Source organism: Balearica regulorum, chromosome 4, assembly GCF_011004875.1.
Source record: "Balearica regulorum gibbericeps isolate bBalReg1 chromosome 4, bBalReg1.pri, whole genome shotgun sequence".
Lineage (NCBI taxonomy): Eukaryota > Metazoa > Chordata > Aves > Gruiformes > Gruidae > Balearica > Balearica regulorum.
Genome location: NC_046187.1, coordinates 16,792,880 through 16,813,976, shown reverse-complemented (window position 1 = coordinate 16,813,976; position 21,097 = coordinate 16,792,880). Strand labels below are relative to the sequence as shown.

Sequence of the window (21,097 nt, the reverse complement as noted above, 5' to 3'; positions counted from 1 at the left end):
AGGGAAAGAAACTGCAGTTCAAAGGGCTTTTTCTGAGGGAGCATAATTCATTCATGTGTATACAAGATTCTTTTCCCTGTTGTTTGCATTTTCACTACAATAAAACAGGCCCATGGAAGTGCCTTGTGGGCAGAAAATGAATTCTTTAATGCAAAGGTTTATATGACTGAAGTAAAGAAAGGCCGTGAAACAGGGCATCACTGGGAGGCTGGAAATGAGCTGGATCAGCTAGGAGAGGATCAGCTATACAAGGGGTTGAAGAGAGAAGATTAACTGTGCGATCAGACTTAGTAGCAGGGTGCAACAAAAAACCTGCAAGGTGTAGCAGGAGAGATGTCAAGGTCAAGGAGTGTCAGTGAAGACACTTTCCTGAACTGGAAATTTTAGGGCCGCCTTCCATCAATGTCCCTGTGGAAGTGCAATGCCAATGAAGGACCCCCAAGGTATTCAGGTGCATGCTGGTGTAACTTCTATTGTGTTTGTAAATCCAGTATTGCTTTGGTGAAGATGAGCCGTTGTAGCAGCATAATATTTTCATCATTTGCAAGCACTAGTTGTACACCACAATTGGAAACTTCATATTAATTTATTTTTTCAGGTTATGTTTCTGCTCTTTCAAGACTGATGCAAAATAAGAACTGTTGATTTTATTAAACTTTTCCCTTTTTTTTAGAAATGAAAGCTTTCTTGGGAAAGTATCACTCTTTTAAGGATTTATTTCGGTTTTGCCAATAAATATATTTTTCTTATACCCTTAATTTTTTTCTATGTTTATGGAGCCCACAATCTTTTTCTTTTAGATTATAAAAGGAATTAGCAAAGGAAGCAAGGAAAGAGAAAAAAGGCATATGTTTCCTTTTGTCCCAAAATCTTAAGAATATAGAAGATAGGGCATTTGACATTGTTTTCACTCATTCTAGCATTTCACATTTTGTCTTTCTTTTATACATTATGAACTCCAGATCTCAAACAAAATTGTGTACATGCTAATACTGTCTCGAGACAGGTCCACTGCTTGGTTAAGTAGACCACGTCATCATAGAACTCTGGCATTAGGAAAAAAAAAATAGAGTCTGTGGCTTTGCTCAGGGTAGCTTTGTAGATCTGCCTCACCCCATGTTTACCCAGTGAAGTAAAATTCATCATACCCCACCCCACCCCCCGGCTTTTAAAAAGTGCTGTCTGCAAATGCTGTATGGGAACCCTATTTATAACTAGATTTCTGCCATTCGGGTTGAAGACTCCATTCTCTTCCCTGGTGAGGTGTGGGTGTGCTAACCAAGCAGCTGAACTGGGTGAATGACACTCTGATATTACAGGCACTTGGAAGAGATTTCATGATTTCTAATGCACAAAAATAAAGCTGCTGAGACTGGCATGACATAAACACTTAATATTCTCCTTAACACAAGCAGGAAATGAGACCAAATTTCAGATGTATTTCTTGAATTACTGTTGTTTTCTATATGCCCTTGAAATATGTTGCATGTAAACAAACCTATCCTCTGGGTTGGCTAACTGGACTAGCACATGAATTAGTGATTCTTCAAAGCAATCGCTTTACTTGCCAACATCAAATTCAATTCTAAAGCCTAGGAAAATTTAAGGACATATAATTTCAACATCTGCTTTTTTTTTTTGACCAAAATGTAAAACGCGGTCTGAATAGTTTATGATTTGAAACATGCTTAGAAAAAACACACCACTTTAATTGAGCATAAATTTATTATAACTCTAGCATGGGCCCACTCAGTTGCAGTGTATACCAGCTTTTCCCCAGGACATTTTATCAGAGTTTGTGCTAAGCAGAGAGCACCATAATAGAAAGTTTAGTTTACAGACAGCATATTTATTTCAAGTATTTCATGCATGTAGATGTTTTCAACATGAGCTGGCAAAACCACTTTACATAAAATGTGTAACAATGCAACTACCTTTTCTAAACAAAACAAGGTTGTTCTGTTTGCTTGTTAAGTCAGCTTTAGTAGTTCTTAGAAATGCCATTTATTAAATGTCAAACTAATTACTTGTAATATCAACCCTGAAAAGCAAACCTTTGTGGGTGCACTTTCAGAAGCCTTATTCTTCTCTATTCTGTCTGGTACATTTCCAGTAAACAAACTGATGTTTTCCCAAACATACTAAACTATTTGCTAAATATGTATCTTTGTTTAGAATATAGAAGGATGTTTCATAAAACTGTAATGAAAGGAAATGCAGAATGTGTTTTAATTTTAAATAACCAGGTTTTTAAACCGTGTCTGTGATACACAACAAACGAAATCTAGCAAATAGCCCATGTCTGGCAGGGACCAGTTCCACTTCTGTGGGGTAGCAGGGATTGGTTTGGTTCTTGCTGCTGAACCTGACACCAAAAGCAAAATTAGTGCCAATTCAATAGCTATTTCTATACCATGAATCATTACATCTTACATTGGCCACTTGGCCCAGGAAGTGTGCTACCAGCAGTAACTGTGCTATCAGCAAGAGTAACAGACCTCCTTTAGTTGAGAAAAAGAGCTTAGTAGAAAGAAAACAAATTTCAGTGTTATGAGTGCTTTGTCTGCAACAACATGCAAATCAGTAAAAATGAAATGAAAGTTTTGAATCAGTAGAAATAAATGGACTGAGAATTTCTATACTGTTTAAACTACAAAACCAAAATTCTTGCATTTGAAAACTCAACAAGCTCTGAAGTAGCCTAAGTATATATCTGCACGGGAAAATGATTATGAGCACTGTCATGGTGTGTTAGTTAACTCTAGTTTACCTAGGTAACCATAAAGTAAAATTGCAGCAGTCCAAACAAGCTAGCATAGGGTTAAAGTCAAGGGTAGAAGTGACAAAGGCTGAAGCTTGCAGATGAAAGAGCTCGGGAATAGAAACTGTAATTTTTGCATTGGTAGCTGCTGTACCTACACGTGGGCACAGGTAGCTCTCGTTCTGGAAAGTTTGCATTCTGCATGTCGAAAAAGGCAAGTTAAATTAATGCATTGTCACAAAATAGACCAAGATGAGGCTAAAAAGTCAGACTTTAGTAATGTTTTGGCATGTCAAAATGCAGTTTGAGCACTGGATATTTTAGGAAAACCCATCAAGTTTTAATTGTTCCATTGATCCATACAGGAGTTAAGGTCTTAGATTGATCAAAATTCCATTAGACAGCTAAGTTTTTGTATGCTTTTAAAGTTTGCCCCAAACAAATCACGTGTCAAGTAAAAAAGTTAATTAGCAAATATTTTCAGATGAAGTTTTGAAAACAAAAATAGTTCATAACAAAAGAATTTATTAGCATGATATTATATCTTTAAGTGTTATGAGTTTCTAATGAGATCTTAAATGCTCTTATATCTTATATTACCTGAGAATTGCAAAGACATCATAACATTATGTTCATTCTGGAATATTTAAATACTTTCTTGCTGCACTGAAATTGAACTTTTAATTCTTACATATATATATAATCTCTTACTATACATACACATAAATCTACATTAAAAATTTACATAAGTTTATATAAAGTTGCATTAAAAATACTAATTCTATTACAGCCTCAGCCACTGGAGACATACAGAAAATACTTATTTCTTGTTATGCAACTTAAAATAAATGTAATAGAAGTTGCAATGTAGACAGGGAGTGCAGTCTCCTATTTTGGTGCTCTGCTGAGCCACAATCTTATTTATGCTATCCTGGCACTGTAAAAGATATCAAAGTGGATACAAACTTCAACCTCATACATTCTATGACTGCTTTATGTTCCTTGATCCTGGCCGCTATTTTTCCTGTTCACTATTTCAGAGCACTCATAGACTGACTTTATAGATAAAATTGAACTGCTTTGAATTAATTTTCTAACATGAAGTTATTAAACTAGCCCCCTTTAAATTTTACATATCAACTATGAACTGCTAATTCTACATTGCAGTTAATATTTACTTGTAAGTACTATAGATTAAAAATGAGTGTCTTATTTAAAAAGGCGTTAGCTAGCTGTAAATTTTCATCAACTTCCTCCTTTTTCCTCCATGTGCTCATTTTTGGAGTGAAATGGTAACTGGGAAAAAGAGTGTGTTTGTGAGAAGCTTGGTTTAAACTCTGGCTTTTCTCAGCTATTTATTGGATCATATACATGTTTCTTTCACAGGATTCCTGCAACAATCTTTGACTTTAAAAAGGATCCATGAAGGTTAAAAGCACTCCTGGATGACTTTACAGAAACGTTCTTTATAGGAAAGGGCCAGATAAAAATGCCTGACATCAAAATGAAGCACAACGGGAATTCAGAAGAGAAGTTAGTTTGGGACCTGATAAAGTTCAGTAAGTGTAGAGAACTTGGGGAGGTATAAAGAATATTAATTTGTTTATTTTTTTTAAAACTGAATTTTGACTCACTGGTCCCTGGAGTTGCAAAGTGATGTAAACTCTGTGTTTTCCTCACCATTTTTTTTTTTTATTCCTTTATTTTATATTTATTAAATTCTCAGGCTCCAAGGTAAATGGTGTCATGCATAATAGAAAAGCATATTGCCAAACTGTGGGAATAAACAATCGAAGCAGAGAGCCCCAATGTGTTGTGATCTCTGAATGTCTCTGCATTAAAATATTTGCCTGTGATCATCACATGGCTTCTTTATCTTTCATACCTAGGTGTGTCAGCCATTTTTCAAACATAATTTCTCTTCATAGAGGAGGGATTAATGCAAATACAGGCAATAGACAACATTCTGCAGTATTTCTTAAATGATCAAGCTTTTTAGAAGTGACTCAAATAACTGAACTTTGCAGTGGATTCCATTAGACATTCACAGACAAAGTCAGAAGTTGTAAAATCTGTCTGTGCCTAACCAAATAAATAAAAGGTGCAAAAGAAAGAGATATATCTTTAAATCCTGTTCTTTCTTGCATGTAGAGGCTTAAACATCATTTAGCTGCATGTTTCTTAATGGTATGCTGTGCCTGCTCTATCAAATATAGAGCGGAATTTGCTTTGTATTTTTTAAATATAGTCTAAGAGGTCATTCAGTCCTAAGGAACTTAGTAGTTAGAAAAATCATCTATCCTGGTAGCAGCCATGAGACTACCATCAGTTCCCTGCAGGGATTAAAATTATGTAACTTTAGAGACAATGCTGGATCTAGCTGGCAGCGATGGCAACTCCTAGGCTGGTAGAGATTGCAGAAGTTATCTGACAAAATAGGAAAATAGAAGAGCATGGCCTGAGTCTTAAGCATTGTATCACAGCATTCTTTACATGGTCATCTTTCCCTAGTGTTTTTCATCTTTTCTCATCGGTGAATCCTTGACAGAATTTTTGTTGGTTTTGGGTAGAAGGCTAAGCTGTCATGTGCTATTAAATGTAAGTGTGGGCAGTAGAATAAAAGAAAGCATATGATATTGATAAGAGTTAATATGGCAAATGCAGAAAGAATAATAAAGTTTTTTCATAAATTACCGATCCTGAAATACAGCGTGCAGTCCTGGTCACAGCATTCCAAAAAGCATGTGGCAGAAGCAGGGTGGCGCTTTTACAGTCCAAGGCCTTGACAAAATTTACCTGGAAAAAGCTTCAGAAAAGAGCACTATACTACAAAAAAAGGGACATTTAAACAGGTACCTATGTCTCAGGCTTACTGAGTAGTAAAGACAGATCAGGAAATTCCATCTTCATGTGCTCCCTTGTTCCTAATAGGAAAAAAAAAAAAAGAAAAAGGATATTTCAAAGAGAAAATACCCCCCGCACACACTTTTCACAAAACTGCAATTACTTCTTGAGGTAATTATTAAAAATGAAGTTATTGATACCAACATGTAAAAATATCAAGAATACCTGGAGTCATTATTAACTGTAAAACTGAAATGTGCTAGTGACATTAAACTTCATGACTGAAGACCAGCCAATCTAGAGAGGAGAAGGAGCTCTGTTAAATGGAGATTTCTCTGTATGGTTTGCAATTAAAATTGTCTCAGCAGTGTTTAGTGTGTGCTATTTTTGGAGAACGAGTCCTGGACAAGAAGGACCATTGACCTCTTTCAGTGAGGCAGCTTCTATTGTTATGTATGTAATGGGCAAAACTAGCATGATTTTCATTTTCATTTCATTAGCCAAATTTGATTCTGTTTTTCTGAAATGGTCACATCTACTACAAGAGGTATCAAACTCTTTTGATCTCCCTGATGTTCTAGTGCACTCACTGAAGTCAAGATTGTATTTTCTTTTCAAAATCTAGAGCAGAAAATTCTTTCTCCCATCAGTATAAAAACTATTGCAGTATGGGTTAAGTGTGTTGCCATTTCAAATTTGAAATGTAACAATCACTACCATCTGATGGAATAACTACTTACAGTCATTCATTTGTACAAAACCATCAGATGATCTAATTGTTTTCGAGAACTTTATCGTTAAGTACTTTATCTTAAAATGTAAACTGGCAATTAATGATTTTAAGCAATGTATGCATTTTCATTCAATAAGGTTGTATAGGAACCAGGAATTCAATGAACTTGAAGCTGATAGGAAGTCTTAGAAAATAATGTAGTGTATGTGTATTTTACGATTCAGAGTATTTTGACAATAGAGTATATTATCAGAGTAGAGCAAGAACTAAGTTGTGAGTTGGCACAAGGCACTCATAGTGACTGTAGTGGAGTTGTAATTTGATAAGAAATCAGACTGGCTCTTCAAAATACCTTCAAAAGCAGCCCTGTTCCTGGTTTCAGCCCTGATCTGAAAAGAGGTGTGCTAATTAGGTAATTTTCAGATAAAAAAAACAGTAAGTCTTGCAGCCAACATGCTTGAAGAGAAGGACAAGAACCTATGCTAATTCTTTCCATGGTAGGGTGGATGGAAGAATGCAGAGCTGCATTTATGCCTTGCTGTGGAGGATATCTGGATAAAAATTAGGCTTTTTATTTTTCTTTTAAAAATACTTGCGGGACTGCATTAAAAGCTATGCAATGAGCTGCAGACTTTGAGTTTTTACTAGTTTTGTTGTTATTGATCTAGACAATGAGTTTGAGAATATTTTAAGTGATTTATGGAAACTGCTGACTGACCCAGTAGGAAGCAGATGGCATCTCCATTTCTGGGAACTGAAACTATTAATTCAATAACTTGAGTACAAATAAATAATATGACATAATTTGGATAAATGACTTATTTTTAAAAAACACACCGATCTTCCCAACAGGCAAAGTATACCAGGACTGGAGAGGCATGATTGCCCCAAATCCTGTGAAGGACTACAGCCAAGCAAGGCAAAAAAGCACGAAGGGCAAGGAGGTGTGTAAAATGACCAAATATTGGTCAGGAAGAATCAGCTCTGTATACACTAGAAATTCTTGCATTTTAGTAATGACCTTTGCTTTCTACATCAGTGATCTATCATATAAACAATGTTGTTATCAAAACAGAGGAACAAAGTTTACAGTTGGAGCAGTAGCCAAAATTTTGGGTCCAGAAAATTCTCAGCTTACCAAATACCCTTACATTATTATGAGCACCATTATGAATACCATGCCCATTACTATGGACAAAGCAGTGCTTCAGTGTTGGTGCTCTACCGTGAGTAGAACTACCATGAGTACAACTTCCATGAATGTAAGTCTATTGCTTTATGTACATGCATATGACATATTACATACAGACACATACAGACTGTCATATAAAGAACAGATCCCTGTTTTAAACTAAACCAAACAGTACATCTAGATTTCTGGAGTACCCAGACTTTTAAATGCTGATAGTTACCATGTGTTAGATAACACAGCCTAATTTCAAGATTGAAATAACTTTATCTAGATAAACCCTTTCTTTAAGAAGAGGGACAGGTAGACTGATATTTGATTTCCAACATTTGCATCGTCATGGTGTGGCTATCTCACTGTTTCACCAACTGGACTTTTACAACATGCTATCCAGAAATGTAAGCTTTTTTTCCCAGCGGGCTAATAATGCTGAAATTATTTGACCTAGCTTCATGTAATGTAAGGCAGAAACTGGATAATTTGTTACCATACCTTTATAGAAATTTAAACAAATATTTTATTAAAAATACCAAACACTTCAAAGATTACAGATTCTCAAATTCATATAGTTAAAATGAGGTAAAGCTCAGAAAGCAATAGAAACATTTAACAAAACTTTACATGTTCTATACACAAGATTTAGATACTGTATGGTTTGAGGTACAAAGATTAAATGTTAAAAGTAATTTAAAGTACCAAGCAGCTGTTGGAGGTAACTTCCCTACTCAAAGTTTTCTATTTGACCTTAGAAGTGAATAGATCCTACTATTTAAAAAATAATTTTAAACATATCTTAGCCTGTTGGAAAACACTTGTGAAGACTGAACGGCTTGCAAGAAACAAAGTATTTCTTTTGCTCTTAAAAAGGAGCCTCTATCTGTGAATAAAGCAGAATATAAAAGAAGAGAGAAGTTTTTATAGCATAAATGGAGTTGGACAGGATTCTGGATAGTGACAGTTGAAATTCTAGCACCTGTTCAATTGAGAGATGTTATCCCTAAAAGCATCTTATAATGACAGTTACTTTTAAATGAGTCATCCTCAGATATATACAGTCAGATAATTGTTCTCTGTATTCTTTGGAAAACACTATGAACCTAGCCTTCGTATAAACAAGAACTCTTTTTTCTGTACTGTAATTCAGTTAATTCACAAAGAGAATGACTTTGGACTGATAAGGGTATTTTCACCTAATGAATCCAGGACCTTGTTGTGGGTGGCTGTGCCATTTAGATATTCATTAAGCACTAGTTTTCACTTTTTTTTTTTTTTTTTTTTTTTTTGTTCCCACTTCTTCCATGGAAAAACAGCTCTTGTCTCCCTTGGTGGTCAGAAACCTTCAGTTTTTGTCCTAAATTTAGGCAAGGCCAGTTTATACTTACTCTTTGTTTTGTCAGCATTGCTATTTGGTTTTATAGCTCTTCTCCCTCCTTGACCTTTTACACTCAGTCCCGCCTGAATCAATTGTGTCCACTGTCCACCTTTGCCTCTCTGGGCCGAAAAAAGTGAAACTACTTTTTTCCTCTCATATGAGACACTCTTCATTGCCCTAATTGTCCTAACAGACATTTCTCTGCACTTTAACTAGTCAGAATTCACCTTGCTGGAATGCTGAGTGACCACAGTGATACAGAATACAACAATTCTCTCAGACGCTGAGGTAAGCAGCTCTGGTGCAGTTTGCACAGCAGTTCATGTGGAAGGGCATGCACGAAGGGCGCTGTAGCTCTGCCAGTTCGATCAGGGAGCAGTGGTATCCACCCGGCAGAAGGACATGGGCTCTCTAAGCTCTGCACCCACCACAACTGACACAGCTTCTGAGACAGAGCTCCGATGGGAACATGCAGTGTCAGGCTGCAGGGTGTGCCTTGCTCTTATGCCAGCGTCGGATAACAGCAGTGAGCACACCTCATTATACTTTGCTTTGTAGCACTTAGTGAAAAGTGTTTTTTTCAGCAAGGATAAGCCAGCATTTCCTCTACAAGGAGCAAATGACAGAATTAAACCTGGCAAGGATGTCAAGGATAGCAAGAAGGGCTTTTTCAAGTACATCAGTAGAAAAAGGAAGACTATGGAAAATGCAGGCCCGCTGCTGAATGAGGTGAGTGCCTTGGTGACAGAGTAAACAGAGAAGGCAGAATTACTGAAAGCCGCCTTTGCTTCGGTCTTTACTGCTAAGGCTGTCCCTCAGGAATTGCAGACCCTGGAGGCAGGAGAGAAAGTCTGGAGAAAAGAAGACTTTCTCTTGGTCAAGGAGGATTGGGTTAGAGACCATTTAGGCGAACTTGACATCCACAAATCCATGGGCCCCAATGGGATGCACCCACAAGTGCTGAGGGAGTTGGCAGATGTTATTGCTAAGCCACTCTCCATCATCTTTGAAAGGTCATGGAGAACAGGAGAGGTGCCTAAGGACTGGAGGAAAGCCACTCCAGTCTTCAAAAAGGGCAAGAAGGAGGACCCAGGAAACTAGAGGCCAGTTAGCCTCACCTCCATCCCTGGAAAGGTGATGGAACAGCTCATTCTGGGGGTCATCTCTAAGCCTGCGGAGGAAAAGAAGGTTATCAGGAGTGGTCAACCTGGATTCACCAAGGGGAAATCATGCCTGACCAATCTGATAGCCTTCGGTGATGGCCTGACTGTCAGGATAGATGAGGGGAGAGCAGTGGATGTTGTCCACCTTGACTTCAGTAAAGTTTTTGATACTGTAACATCCTCATAGATAAGCTTAGGAAGTGTGAGTTAGATGAGTGGACAGTGAGGTGGATTGAGAACTGGCTGAATGGCAGAGCTCAGAGGGTTGTGATAAGTGGCAAAAATTCTCGTTGGAGGCCTGTAGCTAGTGGTGTGCCCGAGGGGTCAGTACTGGGTCCGGTCTTGTTCAACATACTAATCAATGAGCTGGATGAAGGGACAGAGGGTACCCTCAGCAAGTTTGCTGACAATACGAAACTGGGAGGAGCGGCTGATACACCAGAAGGCTGTGCTGCCATTCAGCAAGACCTGGACAGGCTAGAGAGTTGGGCAGAGAAGAACCTAATGACATTCAACAAAGGCAAGTGTAGGGTCCTGCACCTGGGGAGGAATAACCCCACGCACCAGTACAGGTTAGGGGTCGTCCTGCTGGGAAGCAGGTCTGCAGAGAAGGACCTGGGAGTCCTGGTGGACAAGAAGTTCTCCATGAGCCAGCAATGTGCCTTTGTGGCCAAGAAGGCCAATGGTATCCTGGGGTGCCTTAAGAAGAGTGTGGCCAGCAGGTTGAGGGAGGATCTCTTCCCCCTCTACTCTGCCCTGGTGAGGCCACATCTGGAGGCCACTGTGTCCAGTTCTGGGCTCCCCAGTTCAAGACAGACAAGGAACTACTGGAGAGAGTCCAGTGGAGGGTTATGAGGATGCTTAGGGGAGTGGAGCATCTCTCGTATGAGGAAAGGCTGAGAGTGCTGGGTCTGTTTAGCCTGGAGAAGACTGAGAGGGGATCTCATCAATGCTTATAAAGATCTAGAGGGCAGGTGTCAAGAGGATGGGGCCAGACTCTTTTCAGTGGTGCCCCGCAACAGGGCAAGGGCCCATGGGCACAAACTGGAGCACAGGAAGTTCCATCTGAACATGAGGAAAAACTTCTTTACTGTGAGGGTGACTGAGCACTGGGACAGGCTGCCCAGAGAGGTTGTGGAGTCTCCTTCTCCGGAGATATTCAAAACCTGCCTAGATGCGATCCAATGCAATCTGCTCTAGGTGATCCTGCTTTAGCAGGGAGGTTGGCCTAGATGATCTCCAGAGGTCCCTTCCAACCCTTACCCTTATGCGATTCTGTGATTCTGTGAAGTATACCTTGACTTTAGGCAAATCCTGAAGCTCTGCTGAAATGTTTTCCCTGCAGAAATGAGTTTCAATGGCATTTTTGTCATGAAGAATTTCTCAAGCCTAGAATATCTGCTGTGGGGAGGAAAGGAGAAAAACAGAAACTAACCTTTTCATGAAAACAAGCATGCTGAGGGGGTTTTGGGTAGGCTGTGAAAACGTGAAGTTGAAATCACTTTGCTGATTCATTCAGGGCATTTTATTCAGTATGTGTTTCCGGCATCACAGGTGAATGTGGTAGCCACTGTGTTGAATCTCTTGACTTTGTTCTGCAACAAAACAAAGCTGTACTTCAAAATCTTGAAATGTCATGTGAAGTTATGAGTGAGCATGTAAAGAACACATTATCCAAAGACAGGACAGTAGTCTCTATTTATATAGATAAATGTAGCTAACCTACCTTCTCGAAAGAGGCTTTGACGATAGGCCTGTATTGCCAATGCAGTTACGTTGTTTTCACAACTGGATCTGGGGCACATCCTTTCAATTATTTTCAACATCAGTTCAGCTTTGTATTTACAATACCCATGTTCCTGGTAGGTAAGTTACCATGTAAACTTAGGTACTTGCTTCATGGCATTTTTATTTGATTAAAGCCAGCTACAGTGTCTAATCTACCAAGAAGAAAAGATAACCTGGATTAAAATGCAGACAAGAAGTGAGGAATAAGAAGTAGAAAGCTTGTCATACACAAAGACATCTTTGTTACTGAACATTTCATGTGAAGGAAAATCACCTTGCAGAGTATTTCCATGTCTGATTGCATTTTCTTTAATGAGAAAAGGCAACAGAGATTACTGTATTTTACGAATCTGGATAAAACAGTGGGTGTGCTCAGAAAGTGCCTGTAGCTTTGCTTACATCTACACACAAGGGGTATTGTTGTTTCAGAATGGCTTTCATGTATTCTCTGAAAAATTAACAGAAACAAAAAAGTGAGAGTGGCTCATTAAACTTTAAAATGTGCTTAATAAAATTGTTCCCCAAAAGACACATAAGGAAGAATGGGTTATAGGCAAAGTGTTACATTACCAGAATGCCATTATTTTGAATTATTGATTTATTTTCTTTGAGAGGAAATAGAACATAGCTGTGGTGTTTTAAGAGCTGAGGTAGCTGGGTTTGCTTGCAATTTGCACTTTAGTAGGGTTTTGCACTTGACCTAAAAGAGGAGACATATATTTTAATCGAAAGCTCTTTCAAAGCTAGCTGTGAACTACCCATTTCTACATTATGACTCAAGGCTGATAAAGAGTTCTACTGTTTATCATGCAAAGTGGTTCCATGGTTCAAATTCACCAGTTTAGACAGAATACCATAATAATCTGAATTGAACAAAATATGAAACAGCCTTTTCCACTCTTATCATCTCTGATTCACAATAGAATGATTAGCTTTTATTCTTCCCATTGATGAATGATGCCAGTTTCAATGTTCCGGCATGCAATTGTAGGTGTTTTTCCTGTGCTACCTTGTAGGCTTGGCAGAAACTCTTTGTAGATGGTCCAAAAAAAACCTCTTTAATGTGCTTTACGTTCATTCTTAAGATTAACCTTTACCACACTATCAGTTCTAAAGTAACAGCCATTAAGCTCCTGATGTACTGTGACAACTCTGTGTCATGTCGATCAAAATCACTTCATTGTTTCCTTTCGTTACTTCATCTGTCTGTATTCCTGTGTTGTTTCATGATTTTTACTGCAATTGTGAATTATCTGAGATAGTAATTGTTCTATACTTACTGTATTTAAGCAGCGTCCAGCATTATGGGGCACTGTGACCAAGACTAAGGTCTTGCGTTTCTGTGGTGTGGTACCACTAACAATAATAGATGAGCTGAATTTTTTGTGGTTGCTACATAGTCACCTCTTCCAGTCTTTCATATGACACTCTTTGTCCAGTTTCTTCTGGGCTGCAGTGATCTGTGGTCTTATTGCAGAAGTTCTCTTTATTTATTTATTTTTTTTAAGTTTGGGACAGAACCCTGAATGGTCTTTTGAGTCATCAGAGTCCTGAATTTCAGCTTTTCCTCAATTTCAGAAATGCTGGAAATGTTACTTTCAGAAATTGCTGGAAATTTTTAAATGATATTTTGAGAAATTTTTCATTCTTTTTGTAGATTAATGTAATTATTATAGCCATATATATCCTGTCCTAATAAGAAAATTAAAGGTATTCACAAACAGTCCTTGGGCCCTGTACAAAAGAGGAACCAGAGTAGCAGAGCTAGAATGGAATATATTAGTTTGCTACCCCTGATTCTGGAGTAGCTTTCCATGCAGACATTATTCTTAAATAAAAAAGTTACTTTTATTCCAGAATAATTATTCTGCTCACAAAGCAGCACCAGCTCTGAGACAAAGCTGAGACTTCTAACACTTTGTAAGTTTATCTCTGAATTCCTGCTGTGCAGATGGCACAGTGGGCTGGGGAGCAGCAGGACTGGGAAGCAATAGAGAAGTTGGCAGGTTGGTGAAGAAGATAACAGGTGGCTTGTGAAGTGGAAGCAAGGTCTTTATTGCAGGCCACCCTTGTCTCAGGCAGAATAAAACTTTAAATTCAAAGGGGGGAGGTAGCCTCACATGAAAGCATATGCAACCTACTGGACTACATAGTGGAGACTTGAAAGGTAGTTTGGGAAGTAAAGGAAAAGAATTGTGAATTTTTGGATGGCCCTAGGTAAAAATTTGAAATCTAGAGGGAGAAATGGCTGTTCAAAGGATAGCTACACACTGAGATGGTGGACCAGTAGAAATAGAGGGCTGTGGAAGAAAAATACTCTATGAAGTCTTCAGATGAGATAGTTTGGTTGTGGGTTTTTTGTTTTTTTTTTTTTTTTTTTTCCTCAGCAACCTTATCAGAGTACAGATTGCAGTAACAGCCAATTAAATTCCTTTTGCAAGTGGGTGGCAGGAGACTGAACTCAATTGGCAAGTGGCTCATCATAGTGTGAAGTGGGAACAGCTCAGAGTCAAACACATGCTTCACTGCACTGTTTTATATGGAAGGTTCTGAGAAGATAAAGCCATTTGACTCCTTTGTTATAGCGGTGTATCAAATAGCCTGGCGAGTGCAAATTGTAAAGAACCTTTGCATGTATTTCTCACCTCCCACTTTTCCGGGGTTGATAATATGATTTTCCTTATTGTTAAAAGGGAACATCAAGCTATGTGGTCAACTTACTTTAAGAAGGTAAGGTAAAATATACCTTACTTAAGAAAGAATAATTAATACTTAGGAAAGTAAGATGAAAAATAGTTTTCACTGAGCTGTATCTTATCAGCCTGATGGGTAGCAATCTGCTGATCAAAGGTTTACCTTCTCAAAATGTTAATTTTTTAAATGAACAATACTTTTTAATCATTTGAAACTTGATTCATGAATATCAGAGATATTCAGAGATCAGGTCCCGGCACATACTGATCACATGCATAGTAGGATTATGGTTTCTATTGTCAGCTCATAATCAGAATCACATACTGATAAACACAGCTGGAGGACCTGAGTCCCTTGGACAATGTCTTGATAGCATTTGGGAAATATGTGAATTAATAAGATACATTTGAAGTAACTTAGAAAGTTATCAAGTATCTATCTTAATCTGAATTCATACATTTATAACCAGACATGTGCAAAGTCACTTATTGTAGTGTTGGATCTTTGCCCAGGAATTCATTTTTGGAGAATGACTCTTGAGGTCTTATGCAGATAGTATGCTTATTGCACCTCTATGTCCATTCTTTTCTCATATTTTCTCTCAGACAGCTGGTGTTACCATCCAATAAAATAACTAGTCACATCTCAATTGCACAAGAAGTGTAATTTCATCTTCATATTAAATCATAGATAGTGACTTTATTAGGCATTGCCTTGCCTTTAGACCACATGAACTAAAATGTAGATTGCCTTTCAGCATATGCCTTACATGCCTGACAGGTTTCCAAATGGATGAATGGGATTGATAAAATGATGGCTTTAGCTACTCTAGCTCTGGGAGGAGCAACTTCAGGGCTCAAATCCCTAGATCAAAACCAGAAGTGAAGACCAAAATATAGCAAGCTAGTATAAAAGCCAACCAAATTGGAGCAGAATACTCAGTGGTGACACAGAACTTAATAAATAAATGACCAAAGAACCATACACCTATAAAATGATGTACTAAATAAGACTATTCCTGAGCATGGGCATGCATTTTAGCTCTCCCACCAGATAACAGTTAATTGCACTGGTGGCTGATGATTGCAAATTATACAAGGGTGTGCAGAGCCAGGTCTTCTGTTTGCAATAACAATTGCTTGAAGAGCAGTCTCGTAAGAAGGTTTTTTTCTAACAGTTGGGTAACTCATACCTCACTGCTTGAAATCTGTAATACAAGTCAGCACACTGACTTGCAGCCTTTAAAATCTGCATTCTTTGATTAAAAAATGATAATCAGTGTCTAGCATTCAGGCTTTGTGGGTAGACTTGCTAAATGAACACTTAAAAGAGTGATTTAGTTGTACTTAATGCATTGCCGACATTAATGTAGCATGTACCACATCTGATATTTCAAATGAAATCATGTTTTGTTATTTGTTCATGAAAACATTCTGGAAATTGAAAAAGTAATGAAAGCATTTGGTGGAGGGAATCACCCTATACACATACACCTGAATGAGCTCTGAATTTGGCATTTTCACACAGGCAGGAACTTGGAATCATTGTGGTTATTTGCCTGAAATTGCTAAAGTGCAAAACACAGTAGGAGGGTGGGTATGGAAAAGAACTTAGTGGTGAACAGAAAACATTACTATGTCTGTGTAATTTGAGGCAAGTAGCAGTGTGAAGAGAGGCTACAGTCAGGAGTTAGTGACAGAAGCCAAGCACATCAAGTCAGAAGAAGAATCAGTGGAAGTATTGGGAGGATAGCATAGCTGGAAGCTGGGCTGAAGTATCAGGAACTCCATAGAGCATGGTAAAATCTAAATTGGTAGATAATAGGCAAGGCTAGCATACAATTAAATATGAGACTCTGGTTTGAATAAATGAGACTAAGGAGCAGGATCTGAAGTATGAGGTAGCCAAAAATATGTGGAAACATACAACCAGTAGGACTCACTTTTTAATGAGGTGGATAGGAGCAAATCACCTGTCAGGCATGCGGTCTTTCCTTCAGCTGATTGAATGCATCAGGTCCTTATCTGATAGGAAGACTTCTGAGACAAGCTGTAATGCTGGTAATCTAATTGGAATTTACTAAGACTATCAAAGTACCTGTGTAGCTGGCTGCTGATTGGGATAGAAGTTTTATTACATCCTCAGTACACCCATGTCTTAAATACCACGTGCCAGCCATGCTGTCCTAAAAAGAAGGAATTTAGAAGGTAGTGTATGGCATTGCCAGAGGTGTGCAACAGTTTCTGTCATAAAACAGACTAAGTAAGCTGGGAATTGTCAGGTGGGAAATTGTTTCATGCTGTATTTACTGATAATGGATATCATATACCATTTTACCATCCATTGATTCAGTATCATAAAATCTAGATGACAGAGGTAACAGAGCAGGAATAAAAATCTTGAAAGTGGGGGAAGGGCTAATAATAAAATATATTGTTTTTCTAGCTCAAGAACTAGAGGGGTGTGATGAAATCACCAGGTAGCATATTTAGAAAAAAAAATACAAAAATCTTTTTCATATAATGCATAACTGAATTGTGGATCTGGCAGCCACAGGTGTTGCAAAGTCTGAAAATAGAAAAGGGATCAAAAAAGGGATTAGACAATTTCATGTCTGATTGGTTATTCAGTGGCTATTAAACATGTTGTCTCTAGCTCAATCACTAAACTGCTGATAATCAGAAGTCTATAACGGAGATGAACCAACCTTCAAAGTGCCATGTTTCTTAAGCCTGCCTATACTCCTTTGTTGGACATTGTTAGGAAGAGCATATTGGAATGGGTTGGTATTTGGTGTGATGTCAGATATCTATTATTAAACATGCTTTGTTTATCGCTGTGTTTCAGGAACACAAGAATTAAAATGACAAAGGACATCTGAGGGGGTTATAGTTACATGCTTCAGTTATATACTGGTTTTGGGGTTTTTTTCTTTCTTTTTTTCTCTGAGCCTTTTTACAGATGATGATCTCCTTTCTAAGAGGTAGCCAGATCGGAAATGCATCACAACAAAAGCCAAACAGTGATAGCAAATGTTTGTGGGTTTTGTGTTTTCATAATTAATTAAATGAAAACGCTGTTAGAATTATAATGTAGGAGGACAGGGAGTAGTCATTGAGGAGATGGAAAGAAGAAAGCAATATTTACCCTTTTTGAACCTGTACATCTGAATTTATAACACAGTATTGCTAGGTTCATCCCTAATATCTGCTGTTACCAATTAGGTTGGTTTATTTCTTTGAACTTTTTAGTTTTGCTCAGTAAAACAGTAAGTCCTATCTAAATTTAGAGTCTTTTAAAGTATATGTACAGTTCTTGACATACATGGCAATTATAAGCTGTCTTAGATTTTACCTATCTAATGGATTAGGTCTTTCTTCTGTCTTTCCAGATTGTGGTAGACTACCAAACCAACAAAAAGAAGAGTGCTGCATCAAGTGCTAAGTCAGAAAGGAGGAATATGAGGTGCTTTTTTTCCTATTCATCTTTTGTAAATATGGCAGCAGATGAAACTGATTTACTTATTTTCAAACATTTTTCAATATTTTTCTTTTAGAAATTAATACTGAAAACTGACAAAGGCATTAGAAAGCATGAATAGCTCTTAGTCATACGTTTACACTATTTCCAAGTAGAATCCATAGTTTCTCAATGTCATTAAGGTGCAAAACCTCAGAAAGGTGATTCTGGGTTCTTCTGTGCGATGAATGAGATCTGTTTGATCTCCCATTAACATCATTGCAGCCTCAGGAAACTAGGCAAATTTTAGTATCAGGCCCACTGAAGTTGAAAACTGTGTCTTCAACTGGAAATGAAAGCTATTGTGCCTGTCCTTATGGCTTGCCTTTATTCCTCCGTGTTGTTTCCTTGTCATGTTTTGCCTTCTGTGTAGAACCTGAGTGAATAATTTGGGATGTATCTTTATATTTAAGCAGTGTTTCATCATCATCTTAATTTATATCTGCATGAATTGTAATTAGCTGGTCATCAAAATTCTACTCAGCCATACATTGATTATGTATATGCATATCTTCAGATTTTATTTGTAAAGTGATAATTTCTGGATTGAGAACATACTGACACTTATGAGTAATCACTGGGCTCCAGTTCAGCACTCCATCTGTATTCAGCAAAACACTTAAGCATATGCTTAATTTTAACTCTAGCTCAGGTAAGCATGCAATTGCCTCTATCCAAATTCAGCATAGCATTTTAAGTATATGCCTCACTTTAAGCATATCCTTAAATCCTACTAAAGCTAAAATCAAACACATCCTTAAGTGTCTTCATGAATATGGATAACTACTAAATGAGGTTTGATGAAATGAACTTTGTTGGCCATTAAATAACAAGAAATGCCTGGCCATGATTTCGTTAATGTTCTACAGGCAGGGAAAACGTAACAGAGAAATAAAATAATATATTTGTTTCTTGAAATTCTAAAAGCTAAACTGTGTACTGTTAAAGTATTTTATAAACTGAGGGAGTGTCTTTCTATCCCTAGAAGAAGACTGTATCAGTAGGAAATCAAGACTTCATTCTCAGTATTTCATTAAGTTCAGAATGTTCAATAAAATTCTGTTTCATTCTTTAAACAAGACATTTCAGATAATCTATCTAAATCTCTTTAAAATTACAAATGATAATAAGAGTGCAACTGGTCACAGAAACGTACAGAGAAAATGAGTAAACTGTACAGAGGTGGTAAGGATGTTACAGCTTATAGCGTGTTTGCTATGATTTTGTTTTATTTTCAATGCTGAAGTGTTTGATTCACATCACCATTCTTTGTTTCAGTCCATTTTCACTCTTGCTGCTTCAGCCTCTACAATCTTTCTGCAATATTTATGTGAAAAGCTCTTTGCATTTTTTATTTCGGATCCTCTCCTATTGCAGTTCATGAAGTCTTTCAACAGTAGGCTGTTAATCCTTAGCAGATTAATATGATTTCAGTGATAATCCTTTCATTTGTTGAATTTTTAAGACACACAATCATTAAAGAAAGTGCTTGACAGATTTTCCATTAAAGTAGTACAAAGCAGGTGGTATGTCTTTAATGTATGTTGGAAGCACTTTATGTTTCTCATTTATAAAATTAAATTTGCAGATGAAGCAAATAAGTCTAGGGTTAGTTATTGGTCTTCTCCCTTTGGTATTACAGTTCAAATCCAGTCAAGGAAAAAAAATTATTCGGGGTTTGCAGACAAACTAGGGTTAGAATATCTGTTTGAATACTCTTTTCACAACTCCATTGCTACTTTTCATCTGGAGTAAGGGTCAGCTTGGGTTCTGTCCTGACCATCTGTCCTGTAAAGCATCAAGCTAAGTATATGGAGAAAACGCAGGGTATAATTTAATATGTGAGATTTGCCTTCAGGTAGGCCATAGGATGTGAATGGTAAACGGCAGTTATTCCAGCTCTCTGTACTAGACTAATTCCTGTCTTCATTTAAGTTAAACACATGACTGAAATACTCTTCCCCAGATGGAACTGAAGTCTGTAATCATCTCACAATAACGGCACACACATCTCTTGCCATTACAGTTTTTGGTTTGGTGTTGAATCCCAGCTCACTATCCATGACTGTCTTTTTCATTCAAATTCTTTACCCTCTGTTTTGTCTTCTTTTTCCTCTGATATTTCCCATATTGAGTTATTTCTTATTTTCCTGGGTTTTTTTATGCACACTGCTGAAACAGTAGACAGGAAGAGAAGGCATAGGCATTGAAATATAGTAATACTGAGTACACTTGTAAGCCACATTTTAGTAAAGATCTCAGAAGTAATGCTTCAAAGTTATTATACAAATAGCAGAAATGCTTTTCAGCTAGAGATCTGAGGGAAAGGAAGCAGACACCACAACTCTTTAGGAAAATCAGGTCCTGAACTTGGCAAACCTTTAGCTGATTTTGTCACATATTTGCAGCTTTAAAATGATTTGGCCAATGCAACAGCCAAAATAAGTGTCCTTTAATCACTTCCAACCTATTAACAGATGGGCATACAGCTTTTATAAATGGGGCATACAAAATACTCCGATATCAGCCAAAACTAATTAGTAGCATTATCTGAACTGAAATTTGTGAGTGATGGAATATATATTAATGCAGATAAACTGTTGGTTTGATAGAAATTCCTTTTCAAACATCATGCTTGGTATTTGTTCTGTTCTAGTATGTTCTAAACACTTATTACATAAAAACTACCTTTTATTTTTTCTGTTTAGCTATTTTCTTCTATTAAACCAACAAATTTTCCTGTAAAAGTTATCACTAGAGATAGTGTGACCGAGAGAAATCACATAAAGCAAGTGGTAGTTTAGTATGCATTTTTTGTGGCATATAAGAACAGTGTAACTTGAACAGAACCTTAAAATAAATTAATCTTTAAGAACAGCACAAAATACTGATATAAGACATTATTTTTACAGCAGTGCCAGAGCATATTAAATATATCTTTACACAGCACTATTAATCAGAATATGTAAATTGCATGATTGTGAGATTATAAAAAAAATTGCCACATGTATAATTCAGTAGGAAGATCCATTTA

The 21,097-nt window shown here is 37.3% G+C and overlaps 1 protein-coding gene across 1 annotated transcript in view; it reads left to right on the top strand.

Annotated features, from left to right (window-relative positions):
* Positions 1 to 21,097, top strand: part of IQCM (IQ motif containing M) — a 126,109-nt gene that overhangs the window by 16,812 nt on the left and 88,200 nt on the right. Inside the window, 2 exon segments of the mRNA XM_075750680.1 lie at positions 7,191 to 7,286; positions 17,946 to 18,009. Coding sequence (XP_075606795.1) covers positions 7,191 to 7,286; positions 17,946 to 18,009 — 160 coding nt within the window.